Consider the following 24,017-nt stretch of genomic DNA (forward strand, 5'->3'; position numbering starts at 1 on the left):
CGCTGGATTGTTGCCTTGGGTATAGTTGAGTTCAAATGAGTTGGGTTGAGTTGGGTTTGTTTCAGTTGAATTTAGCTGCATCCATTTTCATTGACTGACTACAGTTGGATTGAGCTGGCCTGAGGATATTAGGTTGAGTTGAGTAGGTAGAGTTGGATTGGGATGACTTGGTTGAGTTGAATTAGATTAATTTAGGTTGGGTTGAGTTCAAGTCTATTTATTTCCATTATTTTGACTTAGGATGATGTTGCTCTTGGATGAGTTGATTAGGTTCAATCCAATTGAATTCATTTGAGTTTAATTCAATCCAGTTAAGTTTAATTCCACTCCACTCAGTGTAATTGGCCCAAGTTCAGTTTCACTGAATTAACTCTGAGAACCTCCATCTGTTAAGCTAAGTGGGCCTGATTGGCATTCATTTCAGTTCCATTTGGTTTCATGGGCTTCAGGTTTTTTCAACTAAATTCAGTTCTATTCAATTTTATGAGTTGAGTCTAATTGAGCTTGGTTGAGCTGCAGGGACATGAGCTCTGTTTAGACCAGTTTACAAGAGTTCAGTTCCTTTTCATGCAGTTTTCCCACTTGAATCACACACTATTAACAGGGCCCCTTCCTCACTAACCTCCTACCCCTCAATAATGAACTAACTGAGGCACCCACCCCCTGGGCCCCTCTGGCCAATCTCTCCATTGCCCCTTCCAGGCTAAGAAAGGAGAAGTTCCCCCAGAGGAACAGGGACCCAGCATCAAGAACCTTGACTTCTGGTCCAAGCTGATCACTCTCATAGTGTCCATCATTGAGGAAGACAAGAATTCGTACACTCCCTGCCTCAACCAGTGAGTTGTGCGTCCGTGCAGTTAATTATCTGCAGGTGTATGGTTATAGTGTGTGTGTGTGTGTACACAACTTTGTGTCTTATGTGTAAAGGTGATCATGTCTAATTACACATAAAATGATGTGTATGTGGAGGCAACTGTAGGTGTGGTTGTGCCTGAATGAAATATGGCATAATTTATAAACAGAAACATAAAACTGTGTGTTTGTACACAATCACTGGTATAATCGGATATGTATTTTATACATGTTGATTTGTGTGAATAAAAATGTGTACATATGTGTATGATAGTGTAGGCTCGTAAATAACAATAAGCAGTGTTGTTCAAGTATTTAATGTGTGTTAAATACTCTACCAAATGTTTAACATTTAAATTGCATTATATCTTGTGTGTGGATGTAATTCTGTGTATAGTTGTGGCCTATGGGTTTAAATGTGTATTGTATATATGCATACAATTGTGGAATGCACTTCAATATACAATATTGTATATTGTGTAATTGTGTGTGAATATGTACACAGTTTTATATGGATTTATGTATCTGTAGAGTTTTCATCTATGTTAGCTGAATGAACTGTTGTGTCTTATTTATCCCTGAGTGCTAGAGGGGCTCTTAACTCTGGTGTGCCAGTATCTCTTGGTTAGTTAGATATTCAGTTAAGATCAGGGATTTGGGATTGATGGACTGAAAGGTGGATGGATGTATGGGAAGATGGATGGAGATATGTATGACTGAATGGATGGATAGCTGATTGGATGGAGAGATGGATGGCTGTATGGAGAGATGGATAGGTGGATGGATGGATGGATGGAGGGAGGGAGGGAGGGAGGGAGGGATGGGAATATACTGAATGGATGAACAGGTTGATGAATGGATAGATTGGTGGAAGGATAAATGGGTAGATAAAGGAACGGATGGATAGCTGGTTGGATGGAGAGATGGATGGCTGTATGGAGAGATGGATGGATGGATGGATGGATGGAGGGATGGGGATATACTGAATGGATGAATAGGTTGATGAATGGATAGATTGGTGGAAGGATGAATGGGTAGATAAAGGAATGGATGGATAGCTGATTGGATGGAGAGATGGATGGATGGATGGATGGATGGATGGATGGATGGATGGATGCATAGAGAAATGGGTGAGTGGATAGACAGATGGGTGAGTGAATGGATGGGTAGAAAGATGGATGACTGGGTGAATGAGTAGATGGAGGGATGGAGAGATAGATGGATGGAGACTCAGGGAGAAGCAGGGCTTCAGTGCAGCGTCACTCAGCAAGTCAGTGGCTTTGAGGGGGCTTGAATCCAGATCCCTCTGCCTGTCCTGCCCTACCCTCTGGGTAGAAGGCCAAAGCAGCCTGTGCCATCTTGCTTCCATCTGCCAAGGTTTCATACTTCCATGACCTTCACCAGGTTTCCCCAGGAGCTGAACGTGGGTAAAATCAGTGCTGAAGTGATGTGGAACCTGTTTGCCCAGGACATGAAGTATGCCATGGAGGGTAAGTACCCCCCCCCCCCGCCCCAATTCCCATGTCTGCCAGCCTGGCTACAGTAGGTAGCTGTGCCTCAGTATCCCCTCCAAGGCTGTGAGTGTCCTGGACCCTCAAGCTTGAGGTTGGACACCTGTGATGGCCAGAGCAGGTGCTGCCAAGATAGAAGGTGGAGACTTTCCTGACCGAGCCACGTCCGTTCTCCCCCTACCAGAGCATGACAAGCATCGCCTGTGTAAGAGTGCTGACTACATGAACCTACACTTCAAGGTCAAGTGGCTATATAACGAGTATGTGGCAGAGCTTCCTGCCTTCAAGGAGCGCGTGCCTGAGTACCCTGCGTAAGTCCCTTGCCCCAGGCCAGAACCATAGTGCTGACAGCTAGACGGAGGCCCAGAGATGAGGGCTGACCTACTCAGGGTTCCCTAGGCATCAGGGTCACAGTGGGGTGCAAACCTAGTATTCTCTATTTTCAGCCATTAGACTATGGACTCCTATAGCCCAATTAATATTCATAAGTATCAGGAACTGCACTGAGCAGTCCTATGTGCCTTTTCTCATTTAATCCTTTTGACGATTCTATAAGATGGGAGCGTTATAATTCCCATTTTGTGGATGAGGAAATGGAGAGTTAAATGCCGAAGGACTTGCCCAAGGTGACATCCAATAAGTGACGGAGCCAGGATTTGAACTCTGGATGTCTGACTCACGGGCTGTGTTGGAGAGCAGGATGGTGGTCACCACTTACCGAGGACCTACTATACGTTGTGTCATTCACGCTCACAGCAGCACTGTGGGATAGATACTCCTCTGTTGTACAGGTAATGGGATCCCAGAGAGTAAATGCCCTTACCCATGGGTCGTTTATCTGAACCATGGTTCCTGCAAGTATGGGCCTTTCTCTGACAGTGGTCATGAGGTCCATTTCATGGCTGAAGTAACCGAGGCCTGGTGGGGTAGGGAAGCAGGGAGTAGCCCCCCACCGGAGGCCACAGGGTGAGTTCAAGGGAGAGGAGGACCTGCCCAAGTACCATCCAGAACCAGGTAAAGCAGAGGGCCAGGGGACAAGAGGTGGCAAGACCTCACTCCTGCTCTCTGTTCCAGGTGGTTTGAGCCCTTTGTCATCCAGTGGCTGGATGAGAATGAGGAGGTGTCCCGGGATTTCCTGCATGGGGCCCTGGAGCGAGACAAGAAGGATGGGGTGAGGAGACTGACCCATGACCAAGCCCCTAGTCTGCCCACAGTGGTCTTGCTCCCTCTGGGGTCCATTGGGATCCAATATGGAGGCAAAACTTGCCCTTGAGATGAAGCCAGTCTCTGAAAGGTGACTACTGTCTTCATCTTGTTCATGATTTTGAAAGTTTTTTGCTCACTCAACAAATGAAAGAGTTCGTGCAGCTGGAAGCCCCACTCTCTCTATCCATAGTCTCTGTGTCCGCCTCTGAGTCACCCTTCCACAGTGTCCATCTCAGCCCAGGGCAGTTGGTCTCTGGCTTTCCCCATGAAGAGTGGGAGGGTTGGACTCTAGGGACTGTCTGGCTTTGACCCCTCTCTTCCCTCATGGCCTCCCCACCCCTGCAGTTCCAGCAGACCTCAGAGCACGCTCTGTTCTCCTGCTCCGTGGTGGACGTCTTCTCCCAGCTCAACCAGAGCTTTGAGATCATCAAGAAACTCGAGTGCCCTGACCCCCAGATCGTGGGGCACTATATGAGGCGCTTTGCCAAGGTGCGGGAGTGTGGGTGGGGTTGGGAATGGAGTCCAGGGGAGGGATGGGATTGGGATAGGGTCAAGGTTGGTGTTGCACTTGAGGTTGGGATTGCGGTCCAGGTCAGGGGCAGGGTTAAGATTAGGACTGAGGTCAAAGTTGGGGTTGGTGATATCAGTGGGATTGAAGTTGGGGTTGACATCAGTGTTGGAGTTGTGGTTGAGGACAGTGTTGAGGTTGAGGTTGAGGTCAGGGTTGTGGTTACAGTTGGAGTTGAATTTGGAGCTGGGGTCAGGGTTGAAGATGGGGTTGAAGTTGGGGTTGGGTTTAGGGTTACTATTGGGATTGAGATTCCATTTGGCATTGAGGTTGGAGTGAGTGTTGGGATTTATGTAGAATTTGGGTGGGTCTTGGGGTGAGTTTGGAAGTCAACACCATCCAACTGGGTTTGAGGGTTCCAGCTAATTGGCTTTAGGCTGGGTTGAAGTTGAGGACTGCAAGTAAGAATTGGGATTCCATTTGGGGTTGAGTCGCGTTCATGCTTGGAGCTGGGTTAGTATGATGGTTGGTTGCTCTGTGAAAAAGCTGGCTCTACATAAAATAACCATCTTTACCTGGTGGTGTCTCCTCTTGGTTGTGATGGTCATCCTGGGTGGAGAATTCGCCCATCAAATGGGTCCATCTTGAGTGCTCATAGGGGTTTGGGTTCATCCCTGATCTCACTAGTGGCTCTTGATGGGCCTGCCTAACTCAAGCTCCTGTTCTTCCCCCACATCTGTATCCTCCCCAGACCATCAGTAATGTGCTCCTCCAGTATGCAGACATCATCTCCAAGGACTTCGCCTCTTACTGCTCCAAGGAGAAGGAGAAAGTGGTGACCTTTGGGGGTCCCTGTCCTGTCCCCTCCCATCCCCATTCTGTACCCCCAAGGGCTCATCCTTCCCTGGGCTCTGATACTTCTGTCTGTGTGTGTCCAACTGTGTGTGTCCGTGTACCTGGCTGTGTGTGTCTGAGGGGATCTGGAGGTGAGGTCACGTGCCTTCAGTGTGTCAGTCTGGTTGTTGTGAATGAAGCCTTCAGGGTGTATGGATGTGAGCTTGCAAAGCTTTGAGACCACGTAGGAGAATATAGGTGTGTGACAAGAACTCTCCCCTTGCTGCTACTCCCAGAAGCCAGCCCTGCCCCAGGGGAGAAGCTCTTTGAGCCCTGATTCCCCCTCCCAATCCCCAGAGACCGTCCTCCCCAACTGATCTGATCCCAAGGCTGTCTTCCATTCTCAGATGACCCTATGGGACCCCAGCTTTCTCTGGACCCAGACCCTGAAACCATCCCGGGGTCCCCGGCAGTGGATGGGGGAGGCTCTGGGGAGGGATCCTGAGTCCTGAATCTCTGCTCTGTTTGCACCGCCAGCCCTGCATCCTCATGAACAACACTCAGCAGCTCCGAGTGCAGCTGGAGAAGATGTTCGAAGCCATGGGAGGAAAAGAGGTAAGGCGAGGCCTGGGCAGGGTCACCATCTCCCCTGTGTCCCTGCAGGCTGTTGATGAATTCCAGCTCAACCACTCCCTCAAACCCAAGCAAGAAGCTTCACTATCTGTGCCCGTTTCCTCCCCAGCCCTTTGGGATCTCTTTCCCCGGGTTGGATGGGCAAATGCCCCGCTTAGGTGGATGCTCTGTAAACCTGATCTAATGTCCCTTCTCCCTCCTCAGCTGGATGCTGAGGCCAGTGACATCTTGAAGGAGCTCCAGGTGAAACTCAACAATGTCTTGGACGAGCTCAGCCGGGTGTTTGCTACCAGGTGGGGGCACCTCTAGGGCTGGGAGCAGACAAGAGGGGGGCAGCCCCCAGACCTCTGAGCCTGGGGCCTCCAGAGACTCAGCAGATGTAGTTAGTGGTGAAGACTTCAGGCTTGGAGTTAGACCTGAGTTCGATTCTGGCTTCCCACTTACTAGCTATATAGCCTTGGGTGAGTCATTCAACCTCTCTGAGCCTTACTTTACTTATCTATAAAGTGGGGATGATAATATAAACAACACAAGTAAATGTCTCAGCACAGTGCCCAATTCTGCTATTCCACACCATCCCCTCCCCTGCTCAGTGATATCCCATGCCTCCGTGATGCTTGGGATAAAACATCAAGGTCCACGGGTCAGCTTTTGAGGCCTCATCTGACCCTTTCTCTGGGAGGCCTGGAGAGCCTGGCCTGAGCTCCACCCCCTGTGCCCCCAGCTTCCAGCCACACATCGAGGAGTGTGTCAAGCAGATGGGTGACATCCTCAGCCAGGTGAAGGGCACGGGCAACGTGCCAGCCAGTGCCTGTAGCAGCGTGGCCCAGGATGCTGACAATGTGCTGCAACCCATCATGGACCTGCTGGACAGCAAGTGAGTCAGGCTGGGTGGACTGAGACGGCCAGGGGGTGGTCAGGGATGGGACCTCAGAAACCCAGGGCTGACCCGGAGGGGACACTAGGGGCATGTTTGCTGGGTGGTGGTTGGATGGTTTGGATGGGTGGGTGGAGGTATGAAGGATGGGAAGACGGGTGGGTAAATGATCGGAAGGACTGGTGAGTAAATATTTGTAAGGGTGAGTGGATGGTGGTTGGATGGGTGGATGGATGGATGGATGGGTGGACGAATGGATCAATCGATTGAAATAAGGATAAGTGGATGGAAGTGTAGATGAGAGGGTAGAAAGAAGGAAGGAAAGGGGATAGGAAGATGGATGGATGAATGGACGAATGGATCAATCGATTGAAATAAGTGGATAGAAGTGTAGATGAGAGGATGGAAAGAAGGAAGGAAAGGAGATAGGAAGATGGATGGATGGATGGACGAATGGCTCAATCGATTGAAATAAGGATAAGTGGATGGAAGTGTAGATGAGAGGGTGGAAAGAAGGAAGGAAAGGAGATGGGAAGGTGGATGGATGGATGGACGAATGGATCAATCGATTGAAATAAGTGGATGGAAGTGTAGATGAGAGAATGGAAAGAAGGAAAGGAGGTAGGAAGATGGATGGATGGATGGATGGATGGGTGGAAGGATGGTTGGGAGGGAAGGAGCCAGGGAGGAAGGGGGAAGGAAAAATATGGAAGGGTCATTAAAGGAAGTTGGGGGAGGGATAGTTTGGATGGGTGGGTCAGTTGCTGGGTGGATCATGGTGGATTACCCTGTCTCCTTCAATCCCCATACATCCAATCACGGATTCTTTGTTGTTTTCCTTCCTTTTTTTTTTTTTTTTTTTTTTTTTTTTTTTTTTTTTTGCCAAAAACCTTTTAACTTTTACTTATTTATTTTGAGAGAGACAGGGACAGTGTGAGCAGGGGAGGGGTAGAGAGACAAGGAGAGAGAGAATTCCAAGCGGGCTCCACGCTGTCGGCACAGTGCCCGATGTGGAGCTCGAACTCACAAAACCATGAGATCGTGACCTGAGCCGAAACGGAGAGTCGGACGCTTAACTGACTGAGCTACCGAGGCGCCCCTGTTGTTTTGCCTCTTCCCATCGTTCCCCTTCCCTCTCTCCTGAGCATGGCCCCAGCCCCCTCACAGTCCCTAGTCTCCAGCCTTCCTATTAGTTGGCCCCCCACTCTGTTCTTTCCAACAGGAAAGTCTGGCTGTGTCTCTCTTGAACACTCCATGGCTCCCCACTGCCCTCATCCGAAGGCCCAGGCCTTCCTCCCAGGTGTTGAGTCCCCTTCCAGTCTGGCCCCTGCTGGCCTGTCCACCTGCCGTTCACTCTTCACATGTATCATACACCATAGTTCCATCAGGCTGACCGTCCAGGGGTCCCTGTAGAGGCTCTGTGCCCTCTGGTGGGTCCATGGAGTCCTTTCCCACATTTGTTGAGGGAAAGGGGCTCTGTGGGTTAAGGGCCAGCTGGGCTGTCTCTCAGATCTGCCCCTCACTTCCAGCCTGACTCTCTTTGCCAAAATCTGCGAGAAGACGGTGCTGAAGCGGGTGCTGAAGGAGTTATGGAAGCTGGTCATGAACACCATGGAGAAGACCATCGTCTTGCCACCCCTCACCGACCAGACGGTGAGGCCCACAGGGGATCCCTGGGCCACCTCCCCTGTGGGAGCCCAGAGAACTTGATGCCAAAGGCATTGGGGCTCAGAGGTCAGTGGGGCCATTCAAAGATCAGAGAGGTCATACACGGGTCAAAAGTCATCAAAGAGTCAAAGAGGTCATTCCTGGGTCAGATATATAAAAAGAGGTCAAGTAGAGTTAAGAGATGTCGAAGGGGACATAGAAGCCGCCCATGGGTCAGGAGGGCTTACGAAGGTCAGAGGTCAGCCAGAAAATAAAGAGGTCAGTTTGGGGCTCATGGCCATCCATGGATCACACAGGGCATATGGGTCAGTGTGTTCATCGGAGGGCTCTTTGGGGGGTCAATCAAGAGACAAGGAGGGGAGACACCATGGACTTCAAAGATCAGAGACAGAGGGCTCCCAGAGGTCAATCAGAGGTCACAGAGAGCATCCAAGGTCAGAGAAGTCAAGCAGAGGTCAGCATTCATCCAGAGACCAGGGCCATGCCTCTGGAACCCTTCTGGGAACAGCCCAGAGATCGTGATCCCCAGGGATCAGGCTTCCAGGAGGGAGTGGGGGACCCGAGACCTCTGCAGTGGGGCGTGGTTGGGAGTGGGCTCCTCCCGGGAGGTGTGGGGGCCTGAGGACGGCAATGGCACACGGGTTCATGGCACAGCACAGAGTGAGAGGGCATTCCTGGGTGGACAGGAGGGGGGCTTGGGGAGGATGGGCAGGGCCACCAGGAGGCAACCCTGGTGGGGGAGGCTTCGGACCTCCGACCACCTGCCTGCCTCCTCTGGGCTGGGCAGGGGCACGGGGTCCGCCCCTCGGTGCCGTCTCCGCCCCCTCCCTGACCTTCCTGGGAGACTCATGGTGACTTATTCCCCCCTCCCCCACCGCCCCGCCCCCATCGCGGCTGACAGATGATCGTAAGTAGAGGCCCTTCTGTCCGTCTGTCTGTCCGTCCGCTCTGTGTCTGGACTCGGCCCACCGCGTGGCTGCACCCACCCCACCCAGCGCCCCCTCCTCACCCACCGGCCCCCCCACCCACTGTCCCGCCTCCCGCCTAGATGTGCCTGTGTCTGTCTGGGGCGGGGCATGGGGAGGGGGCGGGGCCTGGAGGGAGGGAGGCCACGCCCGCCCACCCCGCCCCGTTGTAAGCAGAGAGGTCCTACCTTCCGCCTCCCAAACCCCAACCCCCGAGCCCAGGACCTTCCCATCTGACCTCGTCCTTTAGTTGGAAACCACCCTTCCTCCCATATTCTCAGACTCCAGCAGGGTATCAGTCTCTCCCCGAAGCTAGAAGGAGGTTAAAAGTCGACGGACTTTTGGGCTCCCCTTTGGGCTCTGAACTGCTAGCAGCCTCCCAAAATACAGGCCCTCGCCATCTGGGTCCCCACTCGGCTGTTCAGTGCAGACCCTCCTGCCACCTCTGCCTTCCCAGTCCCACCCCACGACCACATGAATCCCGGGCACACGCCCAGGCACCCAGGTGGGAGGTAGCATCCGTGACTTTGTGTCAGGCCGTCTTGGCGTCAAATCCCAGCCCAGCCACTCTCTCTGTGACCTTGGGAAGTCACTTCACCTCTCAACCGCCACTTCCTTGTCTGGAAAAAGGGGTTAACTGTAGTAACTCTGTTGAGGGTTGTGATGAGAACCAAATGGGATGATGCATTAAAGTGCTCATCTCCGTGACTAGCTTAGGCTGTGTGGTCACTAAAATTAGAGCTAATATTATTGTTGGCGGAGGCAATATGTAGACACACAGGAGGGCAGAGATCTCCCTTTGGGGGCAAGACAGGTCGTCGTAAGATGTCACCTGTCCAAAGTTCGCACATACTCGTACTCGTCTCACTTCTTGGTGGCTGCAGTCTGGATCTTTGGCTGTAACCACTTGGTGGCAGCAAGGAGCTAAGGGGAGTCACTCCGTCCGTCCCAGCTAAAGAGAGGGGTGGGGGGCATGAACAGGGGAGAGGGGCAGAGGGAGAGAGAGAGACAGAATCCCACGCAGGCTCCACACTCAGCACAGAGCCCGGTGTGGGGCTTGATCCTATGACCCCGGGATCATGACCTGAGCCGAAACCAAGAGTCAGACACTCAATCGACTAAGCCACCCAGGGGGTCAGGGATTCACATTTATTGATGATTCCTTGTATGCCAGACCTCATAGCTGATGTTACAGGCCACCTTCGTGACAACCCTTTGAGTGAGGTGGATATTATTGTTCCTATTTTGCAGATGAGGGAAGCTGAGGCTCAGAGAGGAGAAGTCACTTGCTCAAGGCCACGTAGTAAACGTAGGCCAGAGTCAGGTTTCAAATTCAGGTCTGTCTGAATTTGGAGCCCATTTGTTCTCCTGTTGACCCAAGAAACAAGATCCTCATATATACAGTAAACGTAAATGGGTTATATTTTGGCAGTGACTTCTTTCTCTCTGGCTCTGTATCTCTGTTTTTCCTTTCTCTTCCCTGTCTCTCTGACTCTCTTACAGCCTTTAAGAGTTGATCATTGAGGCACACACACATGCAACCCAGCCATCAGCCCCCTGTGCGGTATTAGATGCCCCTTACCTCCTGTCCCCATGAGTACGTATGTGATCACCCTGGGTTCCCATCCCACATGGCTTGCCAGGTTGATCACCCTGTGACATTGTCTCTGCAGGGCACCCTCTTGAGAAAACATGGCAAGGGATTAGAAAAGGTAATGAGGGCCTCATCTGTGCTGAGGTCCTGAGCTCTGGGGTCCGAGTGTGTGTGTGTGCGTGTGTGTGTTCATTGGCATGGGCAGGAAGGTCAGCTGGGGATCACAGGTAAAAGGCAGGTGTCTTAACCAACTCCCACAAAACCAGAAGTCAGAGACGAGTTGATTCTTCAGGGACATGGCTTGGAGTCTGGGTGCACGTGTGGGCAAATGTGTACACAAACGTATGCAAACAGCTCCCTCCCTCTCATAACAAGACCCAGAGAGCTTATCTCAGCGCTGGGTTCCGCTGAAATTCTGTGGCTTCAAGAAGGGCCCCAGACGCTGGACCGCGGCCCTCGACTGAGACATGCCTTGTTGTTCATGTAGATTTTGTTGTTGTTCTAACGGGTGTTTGCTGTAAGGAGACGGGAGCTGTGGCAGCACACGAACAGTTGCCCTTGCTGTGCAATTCACGCAGGAACTGTCATCCCTGTGAGCGCACACGAGGGGTCTCTACTACATGAACATGGGTTGTAGGGCTTCCCTACTCACTCATGTAGCCCTTTTGGGGGGCACCATTTACATGCAAGTGCATCCGTGTGGGGGTGAGAGTGTGTGAGTTGATGTGTGTGACTGTGCACACGTGTGCAAGCGTTTGGGAGTGCACGTGTGTAATTTAGTGTGTGAGCTCTGTGTGTGTGTGTGTGTGTGTGTGTGTGTTGTATGCTGATCCAGGTGTGTGTGTATGAGGGGGCATAAACTCTCTGCACCTGCGTGGATGTGCTTGGGTGCGTTTCTCTACACTGAGGGAACTTGTGGTACCTAGAAGTACGTTTCTTTGAGAGCCAGGGTTCCCAGGGAAGAGTCCTGGGAGTTGGGGGAGGAGAGAAACCCAAGCCCTTTCTCTTCTCTCCCCCTCCCCAAGGCGCCTCATCCCTGGGCAGGCTGTCCCCAGGTGACGGGCTGGTTCTAGCCTCCTGGCTAGTCCGGGCGTCTAGCCCCCCAGCTCCCAGTGGGAGACGAGGGAAGGTGCCTAGCTGAGGAGGGGGCCCAGCGTTAGACCCAGGAGCTGGGGTGGGGGGGGGGAGGGCAGCTTGTGGGCCGGGGAGTGGAAACTGTGCTTTCAGGGGGCAGGGAAACCCCAGTGAGCACCCTCCCATCAGCCGCCCAAACTCTGACCTCCGCCTGATTCTCTCCACAGGGCAGGGTGAAATTGCCAAGCCACTCAGATGTAAGACCAGCCCGTCACTGTCTGTCTGGCTCCCACCCCCTCACCCCCTCCCCACCCCGTGCCTCCTTCCACCTCTGTGGTCTGTGCCGTCTCGGGGGGCGCACTGTGAACCCATCCGTGGTCTCTTCTTCCTTTGTCTGTCTGGTTTGCTCGCGAGGGGCAGCGGGTGGGGGGGAGGCAGGAGGGGAGGAGAGGGTGGCAGGGGGAACCAAGGACCAGACGGCTGGGTTCCTGAGTCACTGTACCTCATGACAGCCTCCGGTCATCACAGACAAGGAATGAAAACAGCTCCCATCGGCCAGCTGGTCGACCCTCCACACGATTCCAAAGATCCCAGCTATGAATGGCCCTCCTCCCTGCCTCGCCCTGCTCAGGACCCCGGACCATCCCAGGGCCCAGTAAACGCAGGACTCATTACCTCATTGACACTTCGGCCTCCCCCATCCCCCAAGCTAGCGTAGGTGCCCCTGTTAACCAGGGAAGGAAACTGAGGCCCAGAAAGGGCCGGGGACATGCCGCAGGTCACCCAGCACAGCGATCGGAGGTGGCAGGACCATTGCCCCCAGCACTGCTCATGACCTTGAGACCAAATGATAATAACAGCGAACACCGAACAAAGACAGATTGAGCCCCAGCTAAGCCGTGAAGTGGATACTATGTCCCCCAACTAGATGGGAAGGCTCAGAGAGGTTAAGTGACTTGCCCAGGACCACACAGCAGAGCTGGGATTTGAACCCAGGCCCACCCGGCTCATCGGGGCCATAACCAGGATGCCATCTTGCTGGCGTCTGTTTTGGGTGGGGTGGGGGATGGGTACCGAGGTGTGTGTGGGTGGGGAGGACTCTTCCCTTTACAAGGTCAGACTAACAGCCACCCAGATCATTGGGGAAATTCGCCCACACAGGGAATGGGCCCAGGGAGGGGGCGGGGAAGGCTGGGGGCGGGGGTCACTAGAGCCCATCCCCTAGTTTTCTCAAAACCCTCTGACTTCGGGCTGGCAAGCCCATCCCATACCGACAAACACCATCTACGGCTCCCTACACCCACGGCCCCTCGCTGCCCATTCTGTCGTCTCTGTCCCACAAACCTGGGGTCCTGAGGGAGGCGAGAGGGTGGGTAGTGCGCCCACACTGGGATTTGCAAGGACAAAGTCACCACCTCCTCCTCAGCGCTTTCTGAGGGGGAAGCTCCAGGCCTCTGTCCCTGGGACACAACCATTGCCCTGCCCAGAGCCTCTGGACAAAAACTAAGATCGTGTCCCGGGCTGGGGTGTCAGTAAGGCTGTGGGGATTGGTCTGGAGGACCCCCACGCTCACCTTGGCTGTGACTGTTGTTACCTGCAGGGAACCCAGATGATCTTCAATGCAGCCAAAGAACTGGGTCAGCTGTCTAAACTCAAGGTGAGGCCAGGAGTGGGGGCAGGAGATTGAGGTGGGGAAGCTTCCTGGGGGGAGAGGTCCCAGAATGGTGACATGCTCAAGGGACAGAAACCCTGCTCAGACTGACGGAAGCATAATTGATTTGCTCCACTGTGTTGCAAAGATGTGCAAAGTTCGGCTTCAGATACAGCTTGATCAAGGGTACACGTCGTTTATTCAACAAATATTGAGCCCCTGTTGTGTGCCACTCACATGCTAGGCACCAGGGACATCGTGACGAAAAGACAGACCCACTCTCCAACTCCTCAGAGTTTTACAGGGATGAGGCCCATAGACAGGCAGATCCCTAAGGTGGGTCTGCCCACCCGGGCCCTCTCTCCATCCATCCAGGACCACATGGTACGAGAAGAAGCCAAGAGCTTGACCCCGAAGCAGTGTGCAGTAGTTGAGCTGGCCCTGGACACCATCAAGGTGAGAGTTCCCACCCCTGTGTCATCCCAGGGGGAGCAGGCAGAGCGTGTGACTTAGGCTTGAACCCACCTCAATGTATCCAATTTACAAACACCCCCTGATGACTCTTCTGTCAGCTCCAGGCTGGCTGATGGCGGGGCCCCGAGGAGCCCTAGGTTCAGGGGGGACAGCCCCAGCTCTGTGGGGTCAGGGCCGGGTAGAAGGGAGGATGGGAATTGAGGGAGCCCAGGAACGGAGAAGCGAGGGCTTTCTGAAAGAAGGCATGTGGGAGGTGGGTCTTGAGGAATGCGTAGGAGTTCACAAGGCAAAGCAAACAAAGCATTCCAGGCAGAGGACCAGCCCGTGCAAGAACGCTGTGGTCTCCATGACACAAAAAGCATGAAAATTACTCTAGAAGACATTTTTTGCTGCAACAGAGAATTATAGTGAAACAGGGTTCGCAACACAGTAAGGAGGGTGGTCAGGGAAAGCTCCTCGAGACCTTACCCAGAGGAAGACCACCATGGCAAAATGGGGGTGTTTGAAGTGGAGGGGGGACTCCCCATCAATGAGCACAGTAAATGCAAAGACCCCGAGGCAGGTACGTTCTAGGGAAGACATTTGGAGAGAAGCCTGGGAGGTTGCAGGGTTGGGGCCACAGAGGCTTGGGGAGAGGCGGGAGGCATGGGTATTAACTTTGAGAGTGCTGGAAGCCCACCCGTGGATTTGGGACAGGGTTGGAGGTCGGGGAGTGGAGAGCACGACTTGGGTGTTTTGAGGGCCCCCAGGCCATCCGGGGCGCGTCACCACCGGAGGGCAGCGGAGTTGGGGAGGGCGGATTGGGGCTGCCCAACTGGTCTCACCTCTCCCCACCCCGTCCTCCACAGCAATACTTCCACGCAGGTGGCGTGGGCCTCAAGAAGACCTTCCTGGAGAAGAGCCCAGACCTGCAGTCCCTGCGCTACGCCCTGTCCCTCTACACGCAGGCCACCGACCTGCTCATCAAGACCTTCGTGCAGACGCAATCGGCCCAGGGTAAGCGGCGGCCTAGCGCGCGGCGACCCAGCCCCTACCCAGCGAGGCTGCCACTGACTCGCCTCTGTGACGTCACGGCCCGGGGCAACTGACCAGCTCCCGGCGCTCGCGAGCTCCGTGAGGTCACCGGGCCAGGGAGGGATCAACAACTCGTGGGGGCGGGACTTCTGACGTCACTGGGCCAGGAGGTGATTGGCATTTCCTGGGGGAAAATCTATGACCTCACGGGGCCAGGAGGGGATTGAAAGCTGTGGGGCGGGACCTCTTTGAAAGGCCAGGACCAGGGAGCGACTGAAAGCACCAAGGGACGCGGCTTTGAAGGGCAGGGTCCAGGGGGTGGTTGACATTTAGGGGCGGGGGGAGGCGGGGCAGATGACGTCACGCGGCAAAGGAATGATTGGCTGTCCCGGGGATGGGCGGGGCCCCGACCTGGAGGAGTGGACGGAGAGGGGGTTTCCATTTCTCAAATTCTCGCTTTGTCTCTCTCTCTCTCTCTCTCTCTCTCTCTCTCTCTCTCTCTCTCTCTCTCTCCTCTTGTCTCTGTCTCCTGTCCCTCTCTGAGTTCCCACACAGCAGCTGGGGCTGAGGGGAGCAGGACTCCAGGGTCCTAGTTCCCCTCCCTGAGGACCCGCCCTTTTCAAAACCGGCCCTAAGACCGGGGAGAGATGTTTGGCCGCTGACCCAGGCTTAGCTCCGGCAGGGGGGTAGGAGGGAGAGTTGCCCGCAAGCCGGAAGCTGGGGTGAGGGGAGCGGCCCCCTTCCCCTCCAGCCCAGGGCCCGGGGCGCTCCCTGGGCGTCAGGCCTCTGTGCTCAGCTTCGTGCCCAGTCCAAGCTGCTGCTTTTAGTGTCCCTGGTGTACCCCCCCCACCCCACCCCACCCCCCGGAGCGGGAGGCTGTCTGTCCGTCCGTCTGCAGCTGACGTTTCTCTCTCTCTTGTTTCTCCTCCCTCTCACTCGCCGCCCCCTCTCCGCGCCTCCCCTGCTCCCCGCCACGTACACTCTCGCCCTCCATCCTCGCCTCTCGCTCGCTCGTCTCTCCCCCCACCCCTCCCTTCCCTCCTTTCTCCACCTTCCCCCGTGATTAGTCCATGGTGGAAAAGGGACTAGGTTTACCCTTAGTGAAGACATTTATCCTGAGAAGGGTACGTGCCTCCGCCACCCGCCGCCCGCCCGGTGCCCGGTGCCTGCGCCCCTCCCGGCCCCGGCTAGTAAAAGGCCCGTCCTTCCGCCTCCCCGGCCCGCCGGGCCCCGTCCAGGCCGGACCGGCTGTGGGGGCCTAGGTGGATGAGGGGGAAGGACGGCTTGCTGGTTCCACGTGGGGAAGGAGAAGCGATTCGAGTCGGAATCCGCTTCTTCCTAGGTGCATCTCTTAAGCCAGATCCCGGTCCCCCGGACAGCGCCTGCACGGTTAAGAGTGGGCTCAGATCCCAGTGAGCTATGATCCCAGCTCCGCCATTTGGGCGGGCCGGACGCCTGCAGGGAGCATGTCGCCTCCCTGAGCCTCAGCTTTCTCATCTGTGAAATGGGAACCGTCAGGGGCCCTAATTCATAAGATTGTTTTTAGGATTAGATGAATTAAATGTAGAGAAGTTCCTGACCTGTCATACATGCAGTAGCTCCCAGCGAGTGTATCGTTGTTACTTTTATTATTTATTAATTAATTAATTAATTAATATTATTACTGATGTCATTCTTCCAAGCATAGCAAACTAACAGTTTTCAGGCTCTGACTCTGGCCCAGCGCTTGTGCCAATAAGCATTTCTCAGGGATTTTTGAAAAGATTTCTCCCAATTGCCCCCCAGGATGGTCCATCATTCCACAGATGAGGAAGCTGAGTCTCAAAGGAGATTAAGCCACTTGCCCAAGGAACCTTCCCCTACGGGAAGATACTCGGGGAGGGATGGGATTGGGGTACGCACAGGGAAGCCCCAGAAAGACCCTTCCCCTTGGAGCCAGCAAACTACGGGATGGGGGCGCCCAGCACTGCCCTCCTCCCCCTTCTTACTAGCTTTGGCCATGGTCTGACCCCTCACCCCACCCACCATTGCCCAAATACCCCCCCTGGCACCCTCAGTCTGGCCCGGATTGAGCTTGCTGTGAAGCATCAGCCTTGGGGGGTGGGGGAGGTGAGGCTGAGCATGTGACTGGTGGGGGGAGGGGGGACCGAAGCCTGAAATGACAAGGAAGGTGGCCTGGGGTGGGCAGCAAAGATGGGGGGGTGCACGCCCCAGCAGTGGGGTGATGGGGGTCTCCAGGCCTCTCTGCCCCCTGAGCCTCAGTCACTTCCTACCCAATGCCAGGTAACCCGGATTAACCTTGGGCACCCACCCCTGACTCTCCCTTTCCTCCCCCATGCATGGGGCGCTCAAGGTGTGGGGAGCTTCCTGAGGGGCAGGGGAGGGGCCTGGTGGGGGTGCTGGCGGTCACAGGTTTCAGGCCCCACAGGATGCCCTTTCCAGAGCCACAGAGAGAGGGACGGGACAGAGAGTGTTAAGCTGCTCCTTCAATGACCCCCATCGGAACCAATCAGTCAGGGCATTCCTGGTAGCTAGAAATAGAGGCAGACTAGGGAATTTGTGGGCCTGGAACCGAAAGATTAAGGGTTACGCTGACCCCAATAATAGCTGAATCCAGAGCCTCTAACAATGTCTTTGGTCACTGGTCTCTGTTGAGACATCTGTGAGGTAGGCCTTCCCCCCATTGGGCAGAGCCAGCCTTGCTAGCTTAGCACCGAAGAATCTTTCCTCAGAGTTGCAGCCAAAGTCCCAGAGCTAACTCTGATTGGCCCAGCGTGGGTCACATGACCATTCCGGAGCCAATCACTGCAACTGTGGGCAGGGAATGCTCTGGGCAGCCATGGTTCATTTAGCCATACCAAGATCTGAGGTGGGTGTGGGGGTATTTCTCAATGGAAACTTGAGATTCTCTATTGAAAAGAGGAATGGCATTGAGGGAGGGAGAGAAAAGATAGCCTGCAAGCTGTCGCCTCAGAAGAAGTGAGGACTCTGGGTCAGGTCAGGTTATCGCAGTGTTTTGGAGAAGCAGCGAGGGAGCCCACGTGGCTGGAGCAGAGTTAGCGAGGGTGAGAGTGGAGAGAAACGAGGCAGGCCAGGGAATAGCGAGGACACGTTGGGAGCGACCTCGCAGATCACAAAAAGGACTTTGATCATTTCAGAGTGAGATGGAAGGCCATGGAAAGCTTTTGAGCAGAGGAGGGAAGTGACCTAACTTAATAGGATTTCTCTGGCCGGTGTACTGAGAAAAGAGGATTCAGAAGGGGGCTGCAATAGTCCAGGCATGTGATGGTGGGGGATGGGACCGGATGGAGGCTAAGGAGGTGGGACAGAGTCTCTGGTGTATTCAGCTAGTGTATAGGATGGGAACCCAAAGAGTCTGGCACTGTGACAACCCAAAGGAGAAAATGAAACCCAGGCAGCTAGGGGGTCAGGTGTTGCCAGGATGAGTTTCGACCAGGCGGCAATCACTGGCCTGAGAAAAATGGGGGGCAGGTGCGTTAAACTCAGAGAAGTTAAGAGATCCGCCTGAGACCCTACAGCAAGGCAGTGAAGGGGCAGAACCCAGCGTTCTTCGCCTCCTAAGACCACGTGCCATCCCAGCCCCACCCTCAGTGCCAACCCTGTCAGGGCTGATGGCCCAGTGCCGCCAGCACATGGTGGGTGGGAGGTGGTCCAGGTCCCTTAAGTGGGTGGGAGGAATGGAGCTCACGCCAAGCATCCTCCCCTACCCCGCCCAGGCTCGGGTGTGGAAGACCCTGTGGGTGAAGTTTCAGTCCACGTCGAGCTCTTCACTCATCCGGGAACCGGGGAGCACAAGGTCACTGTGAAAGGTGAGTAGTCTGAGTTGGGAGGGAGAGTGCCCTCTCCAGGATTCGCTAGTCCTATGACAGAAACCACCCTCAGACGAGCTTAATCAAGAAAAATAGTGGTTATTAAAAAAAAAAAAAAAAGATTTCATAAAACTAAACAATTCCAGAAATAAAGCTCTTTCAGGCATGGCTGGATCCAGGGGTACAAACAGTGTGATGGGACTGAATTCCACTTTTTCCATCCCTCTTCCGCTCAGCCTTCTTTTTGTTGGCTTTTATTTATTTATTTATTTATTTATTTATTTTTAGATTAAAACAGACTCGGTTGTTTTAACCAAGGCCTAAAATACCACTGGTTTAAACAAGATAGAACGAGGGGCGCCTGGGTGGCTCAGTCCGTTAAGCGTCTGACTTGGGCTCAGGTCATGATCTCACGGTCGGTGAGTTCGAGCCCCGCGTCGGGCTCTGCGCTGACGGCTCGGAGCCTGGAGCCTGCTTCGGATTCTGTGCCTCTCTCTCCCTCTCTCTCTCTGCCTCTCCCCTGCTTACACACACACACACACTCTCTCTCTCTCTCTCTCTCTCTCTCTCTCTCAAAAATCAATAAACATTACAAACAATTTTAAACAAAACAGAATGCGATTTTCTCTAACTCCGAGGACAGTCAGCCCGGAGCTGATGTGGAGGGTTTCCAGTGTTGGGGATCCCTACCTTCTCTTATTCCACTTATTCTAATGTTTTCCTCCTCCATAAGGTACCAAAGGACTCAGTACCCACCAGCATCCCAGCCTGCAGCTAGGAGAAGGAGAACGTGTAGCGCATTCTCCCGGCCCTTTAAGCCCCAACCTGAAAGTTGTACACATCACTTCCTCTCCCATTTCGCCGGCTGGAACTTCGTCACATGGCCGCACTTAGCTGTAGGAATATTGCGGGGACTGGGGCTTTTCAGACGGGCGTTGAAAACCACAGCTGCGTAGAGAGGACCCTGACAGTCTTACCCTCTACTTCCCCCCGACAGTGGTGGCGGCCAATGACCTCAAGTGGCAGACTTCTGGCATTTTCCGGCCATTCATCGAGGTCAACATCATCGGGCCCCAGCTCAGCGACAAGAAACGCAAGTTTGCAACCAAATCCAAGAACAACAGCTGGGCCCCCAAGTACAACGAGAGCTTCCAGTTGTGAGTCTAAGGCTGGTTGGGGGATCACGGGGAGGGGCCATCTGCTGCGTGAATTTCAGGGCCCTCTAGGCCAGAGGGAAGTCTGGTGGGCCAGTGGTATCTGGGTGCAGGAATGAGAGGGGTCGTATCCTAGGTGAGGGCCCGGGGAAGCAAGGCGCCTTGGTGCAGGAGTGACGTTGGCGAGGGGATGGGGGTAACCACTTTGGGAGACAGGCAGTTCCCAGGGGAGGCAGTGAATGTGATATAACATGTTGATGAAGGCTTGTGAAGAGGAAGGGAAGTTTGAGCAGAGGGGGGGGCATGTTGGGCAGGGTCATTTCTGGGGTTGGAGACTCAGGTCTGGTTAAGGGCCATGAGCGATCATGATGAGGCAAGGAACGTGTGGGTGAGGGTCTCAGGGCCATGGGGGCAGGTGTCCTGGAGTCAGCAGTGAGCCTTGTCAGGGCTGCTGGGGCAGGTCAGGAGGAGTCTGCATTGGGGGACAGGAGTGGACCGTGGTCCAGGGCATGGGGATGCCCGTCAAGTGGGTGGGGGTGGGGTCGCATCCAGAAGGGGCTTCCTGGTGAGCAAGAGTGAGCTTAGTCAGAAGCATCCAGGGTCCAGAGGGGCAGATGACCTGGGGAGCATAAATATGTCTGATCAGGGTATTACTTGGGATGGGCAGACATTTAGATCAGGTGTAAACCTCGCTGGGGCAGGATAGTAGGGGCAGGGGGCTGTTCCTGGGGGACAGAAATGCAGAGGGGTAAGGGAGCATCAGAGCAGGGGAGAGGTGGGGACCCCTGAAGGACAAGAAGAGGGCTCTTGGTCAGAGGATTTTGGAGTGGTAGGTCACCTGATGCAATGCTTGGGAGCAGGCCCATGATCTAGTTGGGGGACAAGTGTCTCCTGGGGTGGCTGGTAGTCCTTGAGGGCCAGGAATGCAGCCAGGGAGGGTGTTTCTAGGGAGCGGTGTGGGCATAGCCCATTAGGGCAGGTCCCCTGGGGGCAGAAGCCCAGCATCACTGGGGACACAGCCTGCTGGTAGGGGGAGACGTGCTGGAGTGTGGGGCGGGTCACTCACGGTGACGCTTGAGAGCAGTTCGCGGCGGACAGATCTCCTTAGAGGTAAGAGGGGTGGGCTAGGAAGTATGGGGGTGGGGCACGCCAAGGAGATAACCGGAGTTCAGGTGGCAGCTTGGTAAAGGGGCTTCCGGGCTTGGCGTCTGGGGCAGGGTGGCGAGCAGCAGCTCAGCGGGCCAAAGGTGTGGGCGCTTTGGACGGGGTGGAAGCATGGCCTCGCCAGGGTGTCTTGGGAAAAGTGTCACCTGGGGTGGGGACGGGGTTTGGCCCTCGGCTGAAAGTAGGATGGTGGCGGTATTGTGGGTTGGAGGTGGGGTGGGGGTTAGAAGGGAGGAAGGAGCGACGGGGCAGGGACACTACTTGGGGGCGGGGCGGGGCGGGGCCCAGCCCTCGGGGGCGGGGTCAGCAGGAGGGGGGGTGGCCCGGCGGGCGGGGCTGTCCTCACGCCCCGCCCCCTCGCAGCACGCTGAGCGCGGACGCGGGCCCGGAGTGCTACGAGCTGCAGGTGTGCGTCAAGGACTACTGCTTCGCGCGCGAGGACCGCACGGTGGGGCTGGCCGTGCTGCAGCTGCGGGAGCTGGCCCAGCGCGGGAGCGCCGCCTGCTGGCTGCCACTGGGTCGCCGCATCCACATGGACGACACGGGCCTCACAGTGCTGCGCATCCTGTCACAGCGCAGCAACGACGAGGTGGCCAAGGAGTTCGTCAAGCTCAAGTCGGACACGCGCTCCGCCGAGGAGGGCGGCGCGGCGCCTGCGCCCTAGCGCGGGGCACGCGGGCGGGCAGCACTGCGCCTGCGCGCGGGGCGGGGCGACGTCTGTGCGCTGGGACCTCCCAGAGGCCGAGTCTCCGGGCTCTGGTGCGGAGGGCTGAGTGCGCCTGCGCCCTTGACTTAGCTCCCACCTCTAGGGACTGGTGAACGGACGACGCCCCGCCCCCTCGAGCAGCCACGCCCTAGGGCGCGATGAAGGAAGAAGCCACATCCCCTACCAGAAGCCAAGTCCCCAGCGCCTAGGGGACCTTTCGAGCTGGGATGGGAGGGAGTCCTGCCCCCCTGTGGAGGAGGCCAGGTCCTGGGGCTCTGGTACGGGGAGACCCTGCCTCCTGTCCCCTGGAAAAGCCATAAGATGGGTCCCCAAATCCTGGGGCCCGAGACCAATTGCCAAGTATGAAACTCTCAGCTCCCTGGAGGGGCGGGCCCTGGGCAAGGGGCAGGGCTTCCTAGAGCGCCCCCTGGGGTGGTCTAGGGGTTGGAGGCACTAGAAAGCTGGTCGGAGGGCCCAGGTTGGACCAGAGTGTCTTTTCATGTTTGTGCAAAAAATAAACAGGGAGGGAGGGGAGGATGGGATTTCAAAAGCACATGCGCCCTCGGGCGCCCAAACCCTGGGGGCCAAGCGGACGGCTCTGAAGCACCCGCACTGCCCCCACTTCCCCATGGGGGTTTGCCTCTCCTTTTCCCCCAACGTACCCATCCTCATAGCATAGAGTTGAACCCACCCGTTTAACAGATGGCAGAACTGCGGCCCAGAGAGCCGCTCGAGACTTTGCTGAAGGCCCCAGTGCCACACCTTCTCCCCACTCCCTTTGGCCTGTGTGCCCCATCTAAGGGTGGGCTGAAATCGGATGACCCGACACAGCTCCCCATTGCTGCTAACCCCTCCTCAGGGGACCTCCCCCATTCCTCACAAGGGATGGGGGTTCTGGGCCAAGGCCCCCACTGCCCCCTCCCACGGCTGGCTGCCAAGCAAAACCCCAGCCCTCAGCCCTTCCCCTGGGACCCGATGGGAAGATTCCCTGAGAACTCTTGACCTCCCACCAAGAAAGAGTGAGGGTTTGGGACTCCCTGGACCCAGGCACCGCCCCCCCCCCCAACCCCTTCTTCCTCTCCCAGAATTCTCCAGGCAGGCGAGAAAGAGACCAGAAACTCTAGGTGTGTGTATATATGTGTGTGTGTGTAAATATACCAACATGCTCGGAGCTTAGTCTCCAAAATCTCATTCATTCATTCAGGCACCGTGCCACAGGATACCCCCAGGTGGGGCCTCCACCTGCCTGAAGCTCTTCCTCCAGCAGGCGTTGGTGGGGCAATCTGGCCAGAGTCAAGTTTCCCCATTTTAGCTCACGGAGACAGAATCTTTTGGTAAAGTTTGTCACGGCTTGTCTTTGCCCAGAATCTGCTTTTCCATGTTGGACGGGTGCTTATGGGCCGTTTGCTTTTCCTGCCAGATTGACCAAGCACCAGAGGGAACCGTAGGTGCGGAGGCTGAGGTGGGCAGGTTTGAAGCGCAGCGAGGTCACTGTGGCTGGCGAGGGGGACCACAGGGAGAAGGTGTTGATGTCGGGGAGACGTGCAGAGATATCAGACCGGGCAGGGCCTTGTATGCTGCTCTGGGGAGTTCTGATATTACCCGAAGGGATTTGGGGAGCCCCAGGAGATCTTAAAGCTGAGAACAGTCTGGATTTCAGGCGTCAGAAGCTCCCTCTGGCTACCTCATGGAGAATGGACCAATGCAGTTTGGGGGAGAGACAGAGTGCTTTCGGGATATTGAAATTAATTCCTGGAAAGATTTTGGGAGATAGAGTAAGGAAAAAACAAAAACCCACCCCTTAGACGAGCCCAGGGCTGATGGGTACAGTTGTTCCTGCTGTGCACTGGCCAAGGGTCTGGCATTTCTAAGGAGGCCATGTGCAAATCCTAGGTGCTGGGAGTTGTGTGTTTATACTGATGGTTTCCCGGCACGTGGACAAGTCTGGGAGAAGTGGCACCATTTCCTGCGTTACCTGGAGGTGCTGCATATGTCCCCTGAGTTTCGGCAGCTGTGGGTGACTGAAGGTTCTGAACCAGAGGTTGAGCTGCAAGTTCTCATACAGGACAGCGGGGGAGGGGCAGGGGCCAGGGGCAGGCTGGGAGGTGGCAAGGGGGGAGCTGAGAATCTCTGTCACATGGACTGAGGGGCAGATTTTAAATTTTGGCCACGGGGGTAGGGGGGTGGGAGTGAGGTGGACTGAGAACACCAGCCAACAGCCAAAGGGGAGGTAACGTGTCTTGGGGTGAGCCCTGCGGGATCTATGGGTGACCAGCAAGAAAAGGGGGAGCTGAGCTTCTGC

At 55.3% G+C, this 24,017-nt stretch overlaps 1 protein-coding gene across 1 annotated transcript in view; it reads left to right on the forward strand.

Annotated features, from left to right (window-relative positions):
• Positions 1-23,494, forward strand: part of UNC13A (unc-13 homolog A) — a 61,120-nt gene extending 37,626 nt beyond the window's left edge. Inside the window, exons 26-45 of the mRNA XM_058727499.1 lie at positions 703-836; positions 2,257-2,342; positions 2,548-2,674; positions 3,438-3,534; positions 3,915-4,058; positions 4,829-4,912; positions 5,449-5,526; positions 5,749-5,837; positions 6,269-6,421; positions 7,951-8,074; positions 8,991-8,996; positions 10,728-10,766; positions 11,950-11,979; positions 13,323-13,379; positions 13,749-13,829; positions 14,696-14,843; positions 15,929-15,985; positions 18,599-18,691; positions 19,689-19,848; positions 21,373-23,494. Of these exons, the coding sequence (XP_058583482.1) occupies positions 703-836; positions 2,257-2,342; positions 2,548-2,674; positions 3,438-3,534; positions 3,915-4,058; positions 4,829-4,912; positions 5,449-5,526; positions 5,749-5,837; positions 6,269-6,421; positions 7,951-8,074; positions 8,991-8,996; positions 10,728-10,766; positions 11,950-11,979; positions 13,323-13,379; positions 13,749-13,829; positions 14,696-14,843; positions 15,929-15,985; positions 18,599-18,691; positions 19,689-19,848; positions 21,373-21,673 (2,088 nt within the window). The 3' untranslated portion in view covers positions 21,674-23,494. The remainder of the gene's footprint in view (positions 1-702; positions 837-2,256; positions 2,343-2,547; positions 2,675-3,437; positions 3,535-3,914; positions 4,059-4,828; positions 4,913-5,448; positions 5,527-5,748; positions 5,838-6,268; positions 6,422-7,950; positions 8,075-8,990; positions 8,997-10,727; positions 10,767-11,949; positions 11,980-13,322; positions 13,380-13,748; positions 13,830-14,695; positions 14,844-15,928; positions 15,986-18,598; positions 18,692-19,688; positions 19,849-21,372) is intronic.
• Positions 23,495-24,017: the final 523 nt, after the last annotated feature.

Source organism: Neofelis nebulosa, chromosome 4, assembly GCF_028018385.1.
Source record: "Neofelis nebulosa isolate mNeoNeb1 chromosome 4, mNeoNeb1.pri, whole genome shotgun sequence".
NCBI lineage: Eukaryota > Metazoa > Chordata > Mammalia > Carnivora > Felidae > Neofelis > Neofelis nebulosa.